Source organism: Sapajus apella, unplaced genomic scaffold, assembly GCF_009761245.1.
Source record: "Sapajus apella isolate SASKATOON/1434 unplaced genomic scaffold, GSC_monkey_1.0 scaffold16, whole genome shotgun sequence".
Lineage (NCBI taxonomy): Eukaryota > Metazoa > Chordata > Mammalia > Primates > Cebidae > Sapajus > Sapajus apella.
The window spans coordinates 6,872,894-6,889,620 of NW_022436956.1; the positions used below are offsets into that span (position 1 = coordinate 6,872,894).

At 43.5% G+C, this 16,727-nt stretch overlaps 1 protein-coding gene across 8 annotated transcripts in view; it reads left to right on the forward strand.

Moving 5' to 3' along the window:
• Positions 1-16,527, forward strand: part of ETS1 (ETS proto-oncogene 1, transcription factor) — a 129,221-nt gene extending 112,694 nt beyond the window's left edge. For all 8 annotated transcript variants that reach the window (XM_032285011.1, XM_032285014.1, XM_032285013.1 and 5 more), the window contains 2 exons: positions 11,656-11,774; positions 12,740-16,527. In XM_032285011.1, coding sequence (XP_032140902.1) covers positions 11,656-11,774; positions 12,740-12,955 — 335 coding nt within the window. In that variant the 3' untranslated portion in view covers positions 12,956-16,527. The remainder of the gene's footprint in view (positions 1-11,655; positions 11,775-12,739) is intronic.
• Positions 16,528-16,727: the final 200 nt, after the last annotated feature.

Here is a 16,727-nt window from a genome sequence, read left to right on the forward strand (position 1 = left end):
TCTAGAACCAGTCTAAAGTCATACAATAAGAAAGTCCCAGGGCCAAGTCCAGAACCTTGAAGTTCTGGCTTGTAGTTGAGTTTTAGGGTTCAGTAATCCAAAACTACTGCTAAAACATGTTTTTAAACAACTTTACTGCAAAAGGAAGTGCTTCAAAGCCCTTCATTTCAGAATGAAACCTGAGATTTTGGCAGCATTAGCTAAAATCACAGTTTTCCGAAGGAAAGCTCTATTGCAAAATAATCTCGATGTATTCAGGTACAAACAACAACTGTGGAAACTTTTGATATGAGCCTAAACCAGTGATAAGGAAAGAGTAAAAGCAGGTTACTAGTGCAGTATGAATCTGTGCTGTTGACATGTTATTAGAAATAGGGTAGAGCCTTTTAATTTGGGGGATTACTGGAGCCAAGCTCTGGAATCCAAAGTCTCTCCTTATAAATGCTGTTGTATAAGACAGCGTGAAATGGCTGAAGTCAGGCCCAGAGAAGTTAGGGCACTTCACTGAGGTCTGTGGGCCAGGCAAAGCTGGGGCTGCCTTCCAGGCTTGCTGAAGCCATCACAGTCTCAATGTAGAGCATCCCTGGGCAGCACACCTGGTTGCATAACAGGAAAAGAGCTTGGGAATGAGAAGGGCAGAAACAGAGTGTCTTCTCTTTCTTGCTCAGAGGCTGCTGTGATTAACCAGTTGCAGGAAGCTAGCAGACCCCTCAGCTCAAATGGAGCCTTCCTGCCAGCTAGCAGCTGAAGACAGTGGCAGGGATTCCATTCCCTGTGCTGGGTTTAGCAGTGGATCCCAAAGGGGCCCCGGGGGTGGACCTGGGGATCTCAGTGGAATGATAGACTCACATGCTGCCCGGTTATGTTATTGATGGGAAAATACTTTGGAGCACTGAGGAGAATTCCTGGGAAGATTTGAACTGGATGGGAGGCAAAGCTCCTTTCCATTGCCTGTGAGTAATTTCACTGTTTCTGCTTCCTAATTAGTTTTGTATGACTTTTTCTTAATCATCTGCTACCAGAAGAAAAAGATCACATGGTAAAAGGATTCAGCCTCACTATTAACTTTTTTTCATAAATGTCTTTTTAAAAATGTGAAAAGCAGTGATTCCCTATTTTTGTCACGGCTTTTGAAGGCCACAACTGGCTGAACCACTTTAGTGTCTTGATTCAGCTATGGTAATACCTTGCAAGCAGTCTTTGGACAGAAGAGATCTATTCGTACCGCACAGTAGATCTTGAACCCTGGTGCTGTATACAACTCTCTGAGGTCTAGAGAGTGCCTGTGTTTTGGATATCAGCAGATTCACAGGTTGACCCCTCTGTTCTGGGTGTAGCCCACTGCCTATTTTAGAGGATAAATCTCTGAGTCTTACATTTTTGGAGCCACTGTTTCTTTAATAAAGTCTCACTACAAATAATGGAAATTGGGTGGTGACCCTTCTGGAATTCCACTCTGTCTCCAGTTTGAAGCTCCACCTTTGAAGGAAGCAAAATGTTTCCATTGAGCAGAATGCAGCCAGCCTGCTGCTGAGACATCCATGCCATTCCCTATTACCTTTAAACAACGGGCCTCGGAAATTCCCCAGCACCGCTGTTGGGAAAGGCCCTGCCAGGTGTTCCAGGTCACCCTGCTTTTGCCCCCTTGGCACTTCTTTCTTTTCCCTGGATGGCCTTCCCTGCTGCAGAGAGTGAGCAGTGGCTGCTCTGTGTAGAGGCTCATTCAAGAGAAGTTCTGCCCCTCCTGTCTCCCTAAAGTGACTTGCATGTGATGCCTGCAGGTTGTAGCGCTCATCAGCACCCCATCAGTCACTCGGGAATGCCTGCAGATAGAAGTCCAGGTTAAACACAAGAAAGGGAGGCCATCCCGTGGGGTTTCTCCAGGGGTGACGTTCAGGGGCTACCCCCTGTAGAATTCAGAGCATGGAGTCAGGCCCTGACTGAGCAGCTATGTGACCTTTGGCAAGCTAAGATCTCTGTATCTATTTTCTCATCTGCAAAATGGCAGTAATAATAGTTTCTATATCATAGGCTTGTTGTGAGAATTAATGAATTAGTTAATGAAAAGCATCTGCAACAGTGCTGGGTATACAGGAAGCTGTTCTCTAAGTGCTAGCTGTCACTTCCATTTCGTAGTATTCTCCAAACCTTTTACTTTTCCAGTATAGTTGTAAGTTCCTTGAGGCCAGGGAACAATGCATTTTACTTACAGAATTGCACAGTGTCATGAGGCACAGCAGGTATTTAATAATAGATTAGGTCTTTTCAGTTATTTAGCTCAATCCCAGATGTAAGAAGTTCCTACTGTGTGCTAGACTCCTTCATATACACTGACTTTTTAAATCCTTCACCAAATATCACATGAGGAAGTTTCTATTATGCCCATTTATAAATGAGGGAATCGAGTTCTTGTTTTTTCTTTTTAGAGGTGGAGGTCTAGTTCAATGTCACACAGCAAGCAACAAATAAGATGACTTTCAGGGTTTTCACAATGTCATAAAATATTCAAAATACTGTGTTAGTTTGAGTGTGCTGGAAAGCAGGTGCCAAGAGACATGATTAGATGTGCTAAACATTTATGGAGGGAGCATCTATGAAGGAAGAAAAGGGAGGAGGCAGCAAAGAGAAGGTAGGTCTTGAAGGAGGAGATTTAGGTAGAAAGAGGCCTCCACTGCAGCTTAGTCCCAAGAAAGCTTTGTCCAGGCCCATGGGAATCCTTGGGTCAAGGTTGCCTGCTGGGGGAGCTCTGCGTATCACAGGAGTGGGCCTGCATGCTCTCACCATGCTCAGTCCCTGGCTGGAGCAACCCCCAAGAAGGAGCGTGTTGGTGTGGACATGGTAGAGCCAGTCAATTATGTTCCCTGAAGCAGGAGATCTGAGTAGCACAGGTAATGTAACAGCCGCAGAGACCTGACCTATAATTGTGGCTTGTTGAGACCAGCACAGCTTTTCCATGTGGCAGGACTCAAGACTATGTGTCCTGATGTTCTCAGCGGCCAGTGATGGGCTTCTGAGTTCAATGCGTGTTGTTGACTGTAACTCCCCAAACTTTATTGTCTTTTGTGTGACTCACTTCTCCCTGAGAGATAATGAGAGTGAAAGCTCTCCTAGAGTGATTGAATGTGAAAGTTTAAACTCTGAAATGAGGATGGGACTTGCGTTATTGGGGATGCTCACAGGGCACCAGTCTGTGGAGGTGTTTGACATTCAGAGCCGAGGCGGTGGAGCTTCTTATGGCAGCCTCTCAACACTAGGTTCTGGTTCTCCGTCCTTTTTTCTTTAAAGGCATAGGTAGGACACTTTCAGCTCATCACATTATGGCGAAACAAAAAGTACTTGTTCTGCTACTCCATGTTAATATTCTCTTTTGCTATTCCAACACAATCTGGCTACATTTGAGGAGTGTTCAGAGATTATATGCTGGATAAATGCTTACAAAATTCGGTGTGCAAATGATCACTTAGGATCTAGTTCCTCTTCCTTCCAAGGATTCTAATATGCCTAACTTGTGATTTCTGTCATTCTTGATATGCAGAAGAAACAACCCCTAGGATAAAATAAATTCCAGAGATCAAGTTGAGAATCCTACTGAGAAAAGACTGTAGTCTTCAGACTTCTAAAGTTGTGTTCTCTACCCCTGAGCAGTGAACATATCTTTCTTCTTGTTACCTACATACTTAGGGAGATGTTTCTTTGTACATTTATAGTGGCTGGAAAAATCATTTCTTTGGTTTATAACAAAATTCTTATCCCCTTCCGCCAAATCCAGCCCATCTCTGGTGACTTCTTAAAAGAATCGGTTACCTAGAAGACATCAGGAGGAAAGAGCTATAAAGAAACCCACTTCCTGACTTGAGCTTCACTGGCTCACTGTCCAAGTTTGTGTCTGAGTGTTAGCTTGAATGTGTTAGACAGAGTTAGTGGTGGGTTTAGAAGAAAGACATGGTTGCATTTGAATAGAGACTGCCCCTTTAAGAGAGGAACAGTCCCCTTTCTCCTGCTGCCACCCCCGCACATGTGTACTTGAGCACTTGCAGGTGTGCAGAGCCAGAGCAAAAACAAAGGTCTTTCCCTCATACCCTAAAAATGCGTAACTGTCTTGTTCTCAGACCCAAGTCAGACTGGCCAAATACGCTTTGCTTAAGCCTGTTCCAGGTGGGAGGACTCCCCTGGCTGGTTGCCATCCACCTGGTCTTACTGTCAAGCCTATCTTGGGCATTGATGGCTGGACAACCCATTCTGCTTGAACCCTGGTAAATGCTGGTGGGACCCATCCATTTGGGCCCAAACTATCGACATTTGTGGGGAACTGTGCTGAACTTGCTCTCGGTGAGGTCTACATAATAATTAGGTGAAGGACACTTGGTGAGGGACATAAATGACGAAGGAAAAAGGTGCATTGGGAAAAGAGGATCTAAGTCCATCTGTGGCCAAGATTTCCCTAAACCATAAATGCCTGTGATACTTTCACTTGCAAAGCAGTTTGCATCTGCTATCTCTTTTTGTGCATATGCACTTTTAATAAGAACAAGGATTTCAGAGTCTTCCCTAACTTAAAAGAATCTTAAATGGTTATTCTCATTTATACTTTGACTTTTTTTTCCTTAACCTCCAGCTTTCTGCTTTTTCAAAGTTGTCATACAAAAGGCCAATTTTATCATTGGAAGTCTAATTACATTTTTTCTAGTGCCTTTACGATTTTCTTAAATGTATCTTTTTTCTTTCTTGTTTTTTGAAAATTGTTTTTAAAAATGTATTTTCTGTTGTTTCATTCTTCTGTTGAATTCTATTACTGTATTTTCAATTGCTTCTAAATTGTTGGCCTCTTTAAGTCTCTCTCTCTCTCTGTATATATATGTGTATTTGTAGATTTTTGTAATAAGGACTTAATTTACATTTCTATAAAGTAAAGAGAAGCAGAGATTACTATTTCCATTTTAGGGATGGAAAAAGTAAAGCCCAGAGAGGTTAAATGAGTTGTGTGAGATTGCAAGCTGATTCAGGGAAGAACTGATATCAAAGCCTGTGCCCCTGACTCCCTACCTGGGGTTTTCCCACAGGCATCATATATTTTAATTTTATAGGATGCTGTCATCACTCAGTACCCCACTGCCTGACATGTAAAATGGCTTTTATTTTTAATTTTTTTGACACTCTGCCTTCTTTCGTTTTTGATCTAACATTCGAGAGACATGGACTTAGCAGTCAGTGACTGGTTTTAATTGATTTGAGAGCTGTTTTCTCACTCTTTTTCATGGTTAGATACCAGCTATCTCAGCAACAAATACATGCAAGTTTATAAAATTGTTGTTCATCATTGTGTTCAGCAAGTCTGCTTTGTAAACACCTGTCAGAATGTTCTTTGCTATTTGAGTGGAATTATTGGAACTTATATTCCCAGTCACTGCCCTTGAGTTATTAGCCATTGATACAGGAACATGTTTATAGAATATATCGGCATACAGTAAGTCATTAAACCAAGGCTGCATTGGCCAGTTATAGAATGTGTTATACATGGAGTTTGTTAGAGATAAGATTGGATCAGGATGGGGCCAAAGAAAATGTACAACTCAGAAGAAACGGGAGGCACAGAACTCAGCCAAAATATCAAGAACTCCTGGCCCTTAATCTTCTTAAAATAATTTCCCAGTGCCTTGATTGCCAGTCAGTCCAGCAATACAGTTTCTTGAGTTATTCATCCTCAGGCAACAAGACTTCGTACAGCTTTAGGTTGAGCTTGGTCCAGAGGGCAAGAAATGGTCAGGATGTTTTCTGTTTTGTCTTTAAACTTTATTTCATAGGGACTTAATGGAAATTGAGAGATTTGGGGATCTTTGTCAATGGTGATTTAGAAGGGGGTTGACAGAAAGGGGTGAGGCTTGGGTTGGGGAGTTACCCACCCCACCCTTAGAGGTGCGTCCTCCTGTGGTAGCATGAATGACAGATTGATACACTTGTGAACAGATGGGTCATTTCTGGATTCGAATGTTCTGTTTTTGCCATCATCGTTTGGCTGTGGGTAGAGACACCTGGCTGGAAGGGAGGGGCCAGCGAGGCCTGTTCCTCTGTTTTAGGGCCACCTGCCAGATGTGTGCTATCAGGGCAGAGTCAGCCCTGTTGCAAGGGTGACCAACCATGAGAGTTTCATAGGTTAAAATAAATGTGGTGTCCTGCCCACACCGAGATATTTGATTTGACTTTTAGAATACAGCTAAAGGGATTAGCTTCTCAAAGTAGCAGATTAACTCCCAAAGGACAGGTGGTATGGTCATTTTCATTTTGGGGAGCACATTGATGAAATGAAGTCTGAGGGGCATTCATATTATTTGGCCCCAAATATAGTTTAATAGAGAGAAGCCATTTGAGTGGCCTTCCTAATCCTTACGGCTTTCTTCAGAGGAGGTTCGTTGCAGTAATAGAATTTAGAAAATACTTACTGAGTACCTGCTGAAGACAAGCTATCATACCTGGCATTGAGGATATATGGCTCAATAAGATACAATCTTTGTTCTCAGGGAGAACATGTCAGATGACACAGGAGTCATTCAACAGCAAAGAATTTTTTGTTTGTTGATGTTTGTTGGTGAGGCACTGTTCTAGGCTTTGGGCTGAAGCAGTGAAAAAACAACATCCTTGTCCTGAGAGCATATATTCTAGTGAGGAGAAATGGACAGAGAACAAACCATTGGGGTTGGTCTTGGTTTAAGCCAAATACAATGGAAATATAAGGGGACAGCCCGGGAAGGTGCCCTCCCAGCATTGACCTCCCATCTGTTGGGAAGACAATTCTTCCGTGTTCGCCTCTCAGTGGAGCACAGGTGACAAGAGTGAGAACTTGTGGTTGAAATGGAAATGAGGAAGGAGTAAAAGGAAAAAGTGAAGTTCAACCTGACCCTGATATACAGGGCCAACAATATGGGTGACCCTCAGGCTGTAAGGATGTCCTTGTCACAGGCAGGCAACTCCCAGACCTAGAAAATGAGAATAATAATACTGACAAATTGGTAAATGGAAGAGATTTTTATTAGGAGCATGTTACTAACACATTGTCCTAGCCCATTGCTATATATGTATTTATGCTGCTGAGTTCTCAGCCTCAAGGCATGGGGTCAGAATAGCAGGGGATTTTTAATAACCAGCTCCTCATTGAGACAGATGATGGGCCTTGCAGCTCCCAGACAAGGAAAGATAATTGAAATATGACCCAAACGAGCAGGAATTTACTTGAAGCTTTACCTTTTTTAAAGAAGTGAGATTGTTGCCTTAGATTTGAGGAGCCTCAGGGGTCCCCGTAGAAGGTGAACATCGTTAGCATGATTTGCTTCGTGGGCCTGGGAGCCCTCCAAATTCCCACCTGCTATTTCTTCCTTTGAGCACGTACCACGTTTTTCAAATCAGGCTTGTCAGTGTATAGTAAGAACTGTCCTCTTCTTCAGAGGCTGAGAAGAACACAGCAGTAGAAGGAAATTCCCCTACAGCCGCCTGAGAGGGAGGGTGTAGAGGGAGCGGACGGCAGGGGGTGTGGAGGCTCTGCACCACGGGAGATGGGTGTGTGGAGTGTGTGTGTGTGCCCTCCCGCCTGTATGGCTCTGGAAAGAGACCTTCTTCTAACAGGGACCCCTCTGTTGTTGTGGCTCAGAGCTTTGACTTGAGAAGCATACTTTCCCAGTGATGCCACTGGATTCCTGATGTGTGACACTCCCGGGCAGCATCGTGAAGGGTGCTGTTGACTGCCTTGGGAATCCCAGACAGGGACACCATTGTGAGTCACATCGAACATGTGAGCTCCCCTTCCCATGACTGGCGCTATTCTTAGTACCGTTTTCTGCTCTGGGGGACAAAGGTCACTTGGATCTCAGTCCATTTGGGTAGGTGGAAGGGGCTGGGCACAGGGATGAGTGGGAGTTGCAGGGGGAATGGAGGAAGAGGCCTTGCAAGTCTGGGATATGTTGGAGCAAGGGCAAGGGATGGGGCCCTGGAGCCCTGTGGACCTGGGCAGACCTCTGCTAAATGGCACAGAAACACCCTCTAGAAGAGTTTTAACTGGGAGTGCTAGATTCTTTCATTGTCTACACCAGTCTTGGGCGTAAGAACTTCTGATGGGCCTGGATGTGGATGTCGCTGGTGGATCTGTGTAGCCAGTGTGTCTTCCAACCCCAGAGCCGCCTCTAAGCCGTGGTTTTACAAGTGGCCCTGAAGTCCCCTTCCAGACCTGAAGTGAGGGTGATGCATTGCTGTGGAAATAGGCTCCTGTGTTAGACCATCCACTGGCCCAGCCAGGAACTGAGCCCATCCCTGGCCCAGCGTTTCTGGCTAGAAGAACATTTCCGTGCCTTTCCTAGTTCTCTTGCCCCCCACAACAAAAGGACAGTTTGGGAGGCAGCAAAAAGGTGCTAGTGGGGAAGCTTCAGGGGCCATCATGAACTCCTCTTACTTGGAACAAAAATGTGGGCTTTTTGAAGGGTGAGCCCTGTGTGCACCAGTTAGGCAGGAGGGGTTTCTCTGCAGGAACCTGGGGAAGGAGCCTGGAACTGACATCTCTATTATGTTGACTTTCCTATTGTGAAGCCAATGGGAGAGATTTCTTCCCATTCATATTCCCATTACTTCTTTAGGTATCTGCTTTTCCTCTCCATCTTCCCTCTTTCCTTGGGTGCAAACAGAAAAAAAAAAAAAAAGAGTGAGAGAGCTCTGCACCTAAGACTTGGGCTTCTAGGACCTAAATTTAATTTTTTTTTCCATTCCTTTTGAACAAAGGAGGAGTCACAATGAAGAAAAAAGTCCTCCTACGAGTACTCACCCTGACCCAGACTCACCCGGTCCAATACGCTGCCATCACAGAGAAAGGGTGGGACGGACATCTACAGCCTACAACTGCTTGACTTTTCAATTTGGAAAATGCACTGGTAGAAAAGGAAAACTGACCATTCCATCAGGGGGCTCCTCCTCTGAGAGCTGGTGCAGACCATGTGAATTGAAGGCCCCTTCTCTGCGTTGTGGCTGCCAAGTCCAAGGGCTGGAAACCGCAGTGTGCTCCTGGGCCCTGCTCTCCAGCACGGGCAGATGTGCTGACCGCACCCTGCCCAAGACACCCTGGGGATCTCGCTCTTCCCATCCCGCTTGGCTTGGTGTCATGAGAGCCCGTGCCCCAAAGAAATTTTCAGCCAGTGAGGGAGAGGTTCTCAGGTGAACACTGGGAGGGAGAAACAATGAAGTAACGTAACATAACGGCTACCACAAGAGGATGCTGGAAACATCACCTGTGAAGGTGGATGCCGTGGCAGGGGCTGGCACGGCCACTGGTGGTGGGATGACTGGGAGAACCACTGGCTGTCCCGTGTCCTGCAACTGCTGTGAGACGTGGGGAGAGAGTCTTTGAAGTCAGGTCCCCTTACCCCTTGGAGCACTGCACTCAGGCAGGCAGTTTACATGCCAGGCCTTTGGCTTGGTTGTGTCCAGGGGCAATATAGCATTGAGATGAAGAATTTGGGGCCAGGCTGCCTGGGTTCCAGTCCCGGCTACTCCACTGCTGATCTAAATGGTCTTGCAGTGTGTCAGTTTTCTCTGTTGTGAAGTGGTAGAAACAAATAGCACAACAGCTGTATTCACCCCGCGGAGTTATTGGGAGGAATGAAGGAAATGACTGGGGCATCACTCCCAGTATCTGTGGCGTGACATGTGCGGTCCATCATAGCTCTTGTTAGTTTTTCTCTGTCAGGGTCTAAAGCAGCCCCCTCTCCTCTGAGGCTAGGTGGGTTTTCTTGTGCTTGTTAGGATGGCTTCTCAGTGGATTCCTCTGATAATGTCACGGTTCGTTTTGTGAGCCCAGGCAGAGAATGAGTAGCTCACGACTTTCGGCAACTCCCAAGTAACCTGCAAATGTCACTGAGTTGACTACTAAATGGTTTTTATTGAACGAAAGTAGAAGCAGAGGAAGTTACAGCTTTCCCAGTGCAGCCCCCTAGGCTGTTGTTCAAATACTCATTTATTTTGTAGGCGTTCATGGAGTCATTTTATTCTGGAATACATGCAAGGTACGTCTTGCAAGATGGTTTTAAAGTGCTAATGGCATATTCTCAGAAAGAGGAGGTAGAGCTATTTCATTTATTTCATATTTAGCATGGCGAGTGCTGAGGAGGAGGCTTGGAAACCACCATTAGGAAGTTGTTACTGGAGGAGCACTTCCTTTGGCTGTGGGGTGATAGCTCGTGTCGAAGCTGTTTCCTTACTTCAGCGGAGGTTGCCCTGGCTCTTCAAGTCCAAAGGCCTGTGTACTAGACCCAGCACCACCATTTTGCTAGTTGTGTCTTGGAGCAAAGTTACAGTACTTTGCTAAGCACTTTTTCTGCACCAATAGAAAGGAAACCATACGACCACTCGTGCCTCTCCTTACAGCGGACGGGTTGGGTGTGGATTTTAGGAGCGAGCAAAATGATGCACGTGAACATGTCTTATAGAAATATGAGACATAACAAGATATTACCCTTATAGATTATGAATGCAATTTCTTTTTTAGATCGAGAGGGAAACTGAAGTTTGTTTCCTATTGAATCTCACTTTACTTTGAATCAGACAAATTTGCAACTCTGGTGAAAAATCAGAGGCTTAGTGAGCAAAGCTTTCCTGTGTGAGCTGGAGCTTCCTGGGCTGTATCCAGAGACGTGGACTGGGTCATTCCCAGTCCTGCTCTGCCCAGCTTGTTTCTGTTATACAGGGCAGTGTAGGCACGTAACAAGCAGCACAGACTTTTGAACCGCTATTTGTCTCTCTGCCTACACCCATCAATTAAGAATCACTGGTGACATTGTCATTTCAGATGAGAAAAGTATCCTAAAAGTAAATCGGTGTGAAACAAACCCTTTAGCGTAGAATAAATTGACTATCAGAGCGTTTATGGCTAAGACAGAGAAGTGTGTGTGTGTATGTGTGTGTGTAATTTAGAATACCCTGAACCTATGCAGAATTTCTGAGATAGTCCTCATCTGACCTCTGAGGATTTCCTGGGTGACAAGTTAATTCCTCAAATAGTAATGAGGCTTCTCTTTTTTTCTTCTTAGTTTGGGTGCTTGCCTGGAAGGGCAGGGTGGTGGCAGTGGAGAGAAATATTATGACAAACAGACATTCAGCATCTATTTCCTTGTGAGAGGCCTGAGGATAGTGATCCTTCCTACTCACAAGTCAGGGGCCAGAGGCTCCTACTAGAGAGCAGTGCTTATGAGCCATAACTCCTGCTCGGAACTGGCAAAAACATTCATTCCTTCGTTAATATGTTTCTTACTTCTGAAGGCAAAAATAATGACTTTGTTTTTGAAGGTGCAAAAGATTATATTGCCTTAGAATATCCCAGAGGACAGGCCCAATATTCTTTTTCTAGAATTTGCTTAGCAATAAAAATGAACTGATCCTTAAGTTTATCAAAATAAGGCAATTGATACATTTTCCTCCATGCTTTCTTTTTTTTATAGGGAGGCCTTTGTCTTTTCTGTCTGTTGGAGCTCCTAACACTTCCTCCGACATGTGCGCTATCTGTTGCCTTCATTTTCTCCTGGCTGGATGGCCTGGGAGAAGGGGGAAGTGGGAGTGCCGTGTGTGGGGATTAGCTGCGGAGAGTTCTGAGTATCTGGTGTAATGATTCACAATGGCTTGTGTTTCTAGGCAGTGGACCAATCCAGCTGTGGCAGTTTCTTCTGGAATTACTCACTGATAAATCCTGTCAGTCTTTTATCAGCTGGACAGGAGATGGCTGGGAATTCAAACTTTCTGACCCAGATGAGGTAAGGAAGGAGGGGCTTGTGAGTTCTATGCTGAGGAAGGATGAGAGAAAACCCCTACAAGGGATTGTGTGGACCTGAATGACATTTTCCAGGATTGGGATCCCAGCTCTTCCACTTGCCGCTCCTGGAGCAAGCTAGGCAGCCTGTCTGAGCCCCAGTTTCATTATTTGGAAAATGGAGAAAATATCTATTTTGCCCATTTGTTTTACAGGATTAAGTGATAGGAGGCACTGATGTGCCTGGCAGCAGGTCGGCCGCCACCCATAGAGCTGCCTTAGTGACTCAGCCTCCTCATAGCCCCATGGTTCTGTGAGTCCGAAAGGGCCCAGACAGTTCACGAGGCCATGGGAGATGGGCTCATTAGTTTCTCCTTTTATTACACACATGCTTATGGAGTGGTGGTTCTATGCCGCGCCCAATTATGAAGATAAAAAAAATGAACAAGAGAGACAATATCTTTGTTCTGGCAGACAGGAGAAAATATTTATGCCCTGGTATGGAAAAAAAAAAAAAAAAAAACACTTCCTGTTGATGAAAGGCAGGTATGATTGCAGCTCAGCCCCTCCCCTTCACACCTGCCTGTTAGATTTCATGTTTGCGAAGCAAGGAGATTTTACTAATAATATGGGGAAAGAGGAGAGTGTATAGTGTGGCTTTTCTTCTTGTTTGTTTGTTTGAAGTCAAATATTTAATCCTGTTACACAAAAGCTTAGGGTCACTGTGTTTTCATCAACTGAAAGAATCATTGTGACTCCCATCCCTGCCCAATCCATCCATGAAACATGGAATTCAGAAGAGATAAACTAGAAAAATATTTTCTATATCTACGTGAATCCCAAATTGTCTTACTTGAGTATCATGGTTCACCGTGAATGGGTATAGAACATAGGCATACAAACATATATATTTGGCCAATCTTGTAGATTTTTACCTATTCCTCCTTTATTTTTCTTTTTAAATTTCAGGTGGCCAGGAGATGGGGAAAGAGGAAAAACAAACCTAAGATGAATTATGAGAAACTGAGCCGTGGCCTACGCTACTATTACGACAAAAACATCATCCACAAGACAGCAGGGAAACGCTACGTGTACCGCTTTGTATGTGACCTGCAGAGCCTGCTGGGATACACCCCTGAGGAGCTGCACGCCATGCTGGATGTCAAGCCAGATGCCGATGAGTGATAGCACTGAAGGGGCTGGGGGAACCCTGCTGAGACCTTCCCAGGACAGCCACGTTGGTTGGACTCTTGAATTTTTAATTGTTATTCTATTTTTTATTTTCCAGAACTCATTTTTTACCTTCAGGGGTGGGAGCTAAGTCAGTTGCAGCTGTAATCAATTGTGCGCAGTTGGAAAAGGAAAGCCAGGACTTGTGGGGTGGGTGGGACCAGAAATTCTTGAGCAAATTTTTGGGAGAGGAAGAAGGGTCTTCTCAGAAGCTTGAAGGCTCTGGCTTAAGAGAGGAAGAGACTAATGTGTCCAATCATGTTTAAAAATCATCCATGAAAAAGTGTCTTGAGTTGTGGACCCATTAGCAAGAGACATTGTCACGTCAGAACTCATGAAACTGATGTAAGGCAATTAATTTGCTTTTGTTTTTAGATCTGGGAGGGCAAAAAAGAGGTGGGTGGGATGAAACATGTTTTGGGGTGGGATGTACTCAAAACTGAGAACTATTTACCTTTCACTCTAGTTTTGAAACAAAGATGGACTTCGGTGGGGAGGGGCCAAAACCATTGTTGTGTTCAAATTTATTTTATTAAATTTTGTGCCAGTATTTTTTTTCTTAAAAATCGTCTTAAGCTCTAAGGTGGTCTCAGTATTGCAATATCATGTAAGTTTGTTTTTATTTGCCGGCTGAGGATTCTGTCACAGTGAAAGAAAACTGTTTATATAGACCCCATTGGAAAAGCAAAACGCTCTCACTGAGATCAGGGATCCCAAATTCATGGGACTTATAAAAGAAGGACAATTCATGCTGATTTGAGTACAGGGGAATGATGTGTGTGAATGTCATCAACAATTAAAAAAGTATTATCACATTCCTTTACTTACTTGTTATTAGTGGATTCTCGGGGTTTGGACTTAATGTTGAGTTAAGAAGCATTAAGTCTTTGAACTGAATGTATTTTGCATCCCTGGTTATGGACCACAGTAAACGTAGGAGCACTGTTGAAGTCATGGAAAGGAAATCGAAGGAGGAAGATTGACTTGGTTCTTTCTTAGTCCTATACCTGTAGCATAGATGACTTGGAATAAAAGCTGTATGCATGGGCATTACCCCTCAGGTCTTAAGAAATAAGTCCTGAATGCATGTCGTTCTAAATTAGCACCCTGTAATTTTTCTTTTATGTCTTATTTTCTGAGAATCCTCCATTTTTTGCACCGCCCCCTCCCCACTCTGTTATTCAGTAGAGAGAAATGTACGGCTTTCTGATTGGTGAGTGAAAGAGTAACTGGAGACATGACATAAGTTGAAGAGTTTAGACCTGCTGAGTTTTAGAAGCGATGGGAATTAAGAGAGCATTTCAATAAAGTGTGATTTGGCTGTCTTTGGAAGAGAAGCGCAAAGCTTTCCTTTGAAGAATTTAAATTAGTGCGGTAGGATGTCAGGTGAGACAGTACATGCAAAGTGAATGGTACAGGTGGTGCTAGGGCCTCATGCTTGGGGCTGATGTCTTGGCACAGGGTAAGTGAAGGTTAATTCCAGAAGAGAGGAATGACTTGAAGGCAAAGGAAACAAAGGAAGGAGGTTCAGTGAAGAAAATAAGGTTGTCCATGAGATTTGAATAGATTTTTAGTTCCCCCAAATTTTAAATACAAACTTAGTCAAGCGAGGTAGTCATCTTTCTGCTGGTTGTGAGGGTGGATCTGAAAATGGAGTTTTGGGGGAAAAATCAACATCTAACTAGTGAGGAAAAGTGCCTAACACAATTAGAATCTCCTCACTCTATAGTTGCCCAGTTGAAAGGATGAGGAAGGGGGGCAACTTTATGGACTTCCATGAGAGAACGGAAGAAACATTTCAGATGCGCTTCTCAGGGCTGGCCCTTTTTGGGATTTGGATGGGAAATAGGAAGTACTAACTACTTTCTAGCATATCTTCAAGAAAGTTGATTGTTGTTTACTCCCAGATCCTCTTGAAGACCCAGAATTATCAGGAACATATAGCTCTGTGATTCATGAGTGTCCCCATACTGATGAATTGGAGTGTCTGCATGGAAAGCAAAGGCAGAATTATCCCAGCTGTGTATTTTGATCTTTTGGATGCAGGTGCCTTAATGAAGCTCTCAAAATATTTTAGGAGCTGCTCAGGGAGTGTTGGGTGGAACTGTTTGGACTACATTGTTTTCTCTTAGATTATGTGATTTTTGTTGGGCACTGGCAAAAGGTGTGTGTGAATGTGTGCATGTGTGTGAGTGGTGTGTGTGTGTGTGTGTTTGTGTGTGTTTGCAGACATGCAAATCTGCAGCTGAAATAATACCTGAGATATCTAGTTAAGTCTTTCCACATTTCAATAATGGTTAAGAGTAGAACCAAGGCCGGGTATCAGTTATTGCTTGCTGTTTGCAACCAGGCATAAAATCACTTTCTCAAATCATCCACCTTTCCTGTTAGATTTATGTTGGAAACTCCCCTTCTGTGAGTATAACTCTTGCAATTCCTATAGCAGATAAGATATTAGAAAGTGCCTCCTAGTGCTCCTCCACCTGCCTGTTTGCTGAGATTCCCTTTCTCTCTCGGTCCACCATTTTCAGGATTTGTAGATAGTGTATTAGTTAAGACAGCTTTGTTGATCTGGCCAGATGTTTTTTCTCCTTTGTCCAAAGGCCAGAGATCATCCCAGGAAGAGTGGTGGGTGGTTTATACACTGGAAATGTTGCGTTTATGCTTTTTAAAAACACACGTTAACTTCAGAGGAAGGATGGGCAAATCTGGTCTAGCTGGGTGAAACCCTTATTTTCCCAGAGATGCCTTAACCTTTGTTGGTTTTGGCTTTAGGGTTCAGAGTCACTTTTGTTCCCTTCTCCATTCTGGGGAGGGACTTCCCTACATAGAGCCCTGATTTTGTGGCCGTGGGGATTGGAGGTAGCATTCAAAGATCAGATGTGCTTTTCCTCACTTTGGAGATGAACACTCTGGGTTTTAGAGCATTAACCTGCCTAACCTTCATGGTGAGAAATATACCTTCTCTCTTCTAGTCATGCTGTGCATGCTGCTTCCTCTGTTGGGGTCTATATAAATTTGTTGAAGTCTTACCTACATTCCAAAGAAGTTTCAAGGAACCATAAATATATGTATACATATACATATATAAAATATATATATTAAAATAAAATTATCAGGAATACTGCCTCAGTTATTGAATTTTTTTTTAAGAATACTTTTTTTTTAAGCTGAGAAGTATAGGGATGAAAAAGATGTTATATTGTGTTTGACTATTTTCCAACTTGTATTTTCATATAATTTATATTTTTTAAAAGCTGAAAATTTAAAAGCAAGATAAAAAAAAGGAAAAGCAGGTGCTTTTTAAAAATCAGAACTGAGGTAGCTTAGAGATGTAGCGATGTAAGTGTCAATGTGTTTTTTTAAAAAAAATGCAAAAAAATTCTTATGGCGGAGTTTTTTGTTTGTTTATTTTAGTAGCTGATGCTGGCACATCATTTTGCTGGAGAGTTTTTTATATACTGTAGCCTGATTTCATATTGTATTTTAAACTGTGTGAAATTAAAAACAAAGAATTTCATTCATAATGCTGTGGCTCTGGCTTGATTCTTTCTTGTCTGGATCATGTATTAAAGCAGGGCAAATCTACCAATCAGAGGCAAGCACAGAGGGATGCAGCTCAGTCTTCCTGATCTCAGTAGCTTAGGACCATTGGAGATAGAGATTTCCTAATAAGGTGAGAACTATAATAGGCATATAGGGAAGTCATCAAACATCTCAATCATTG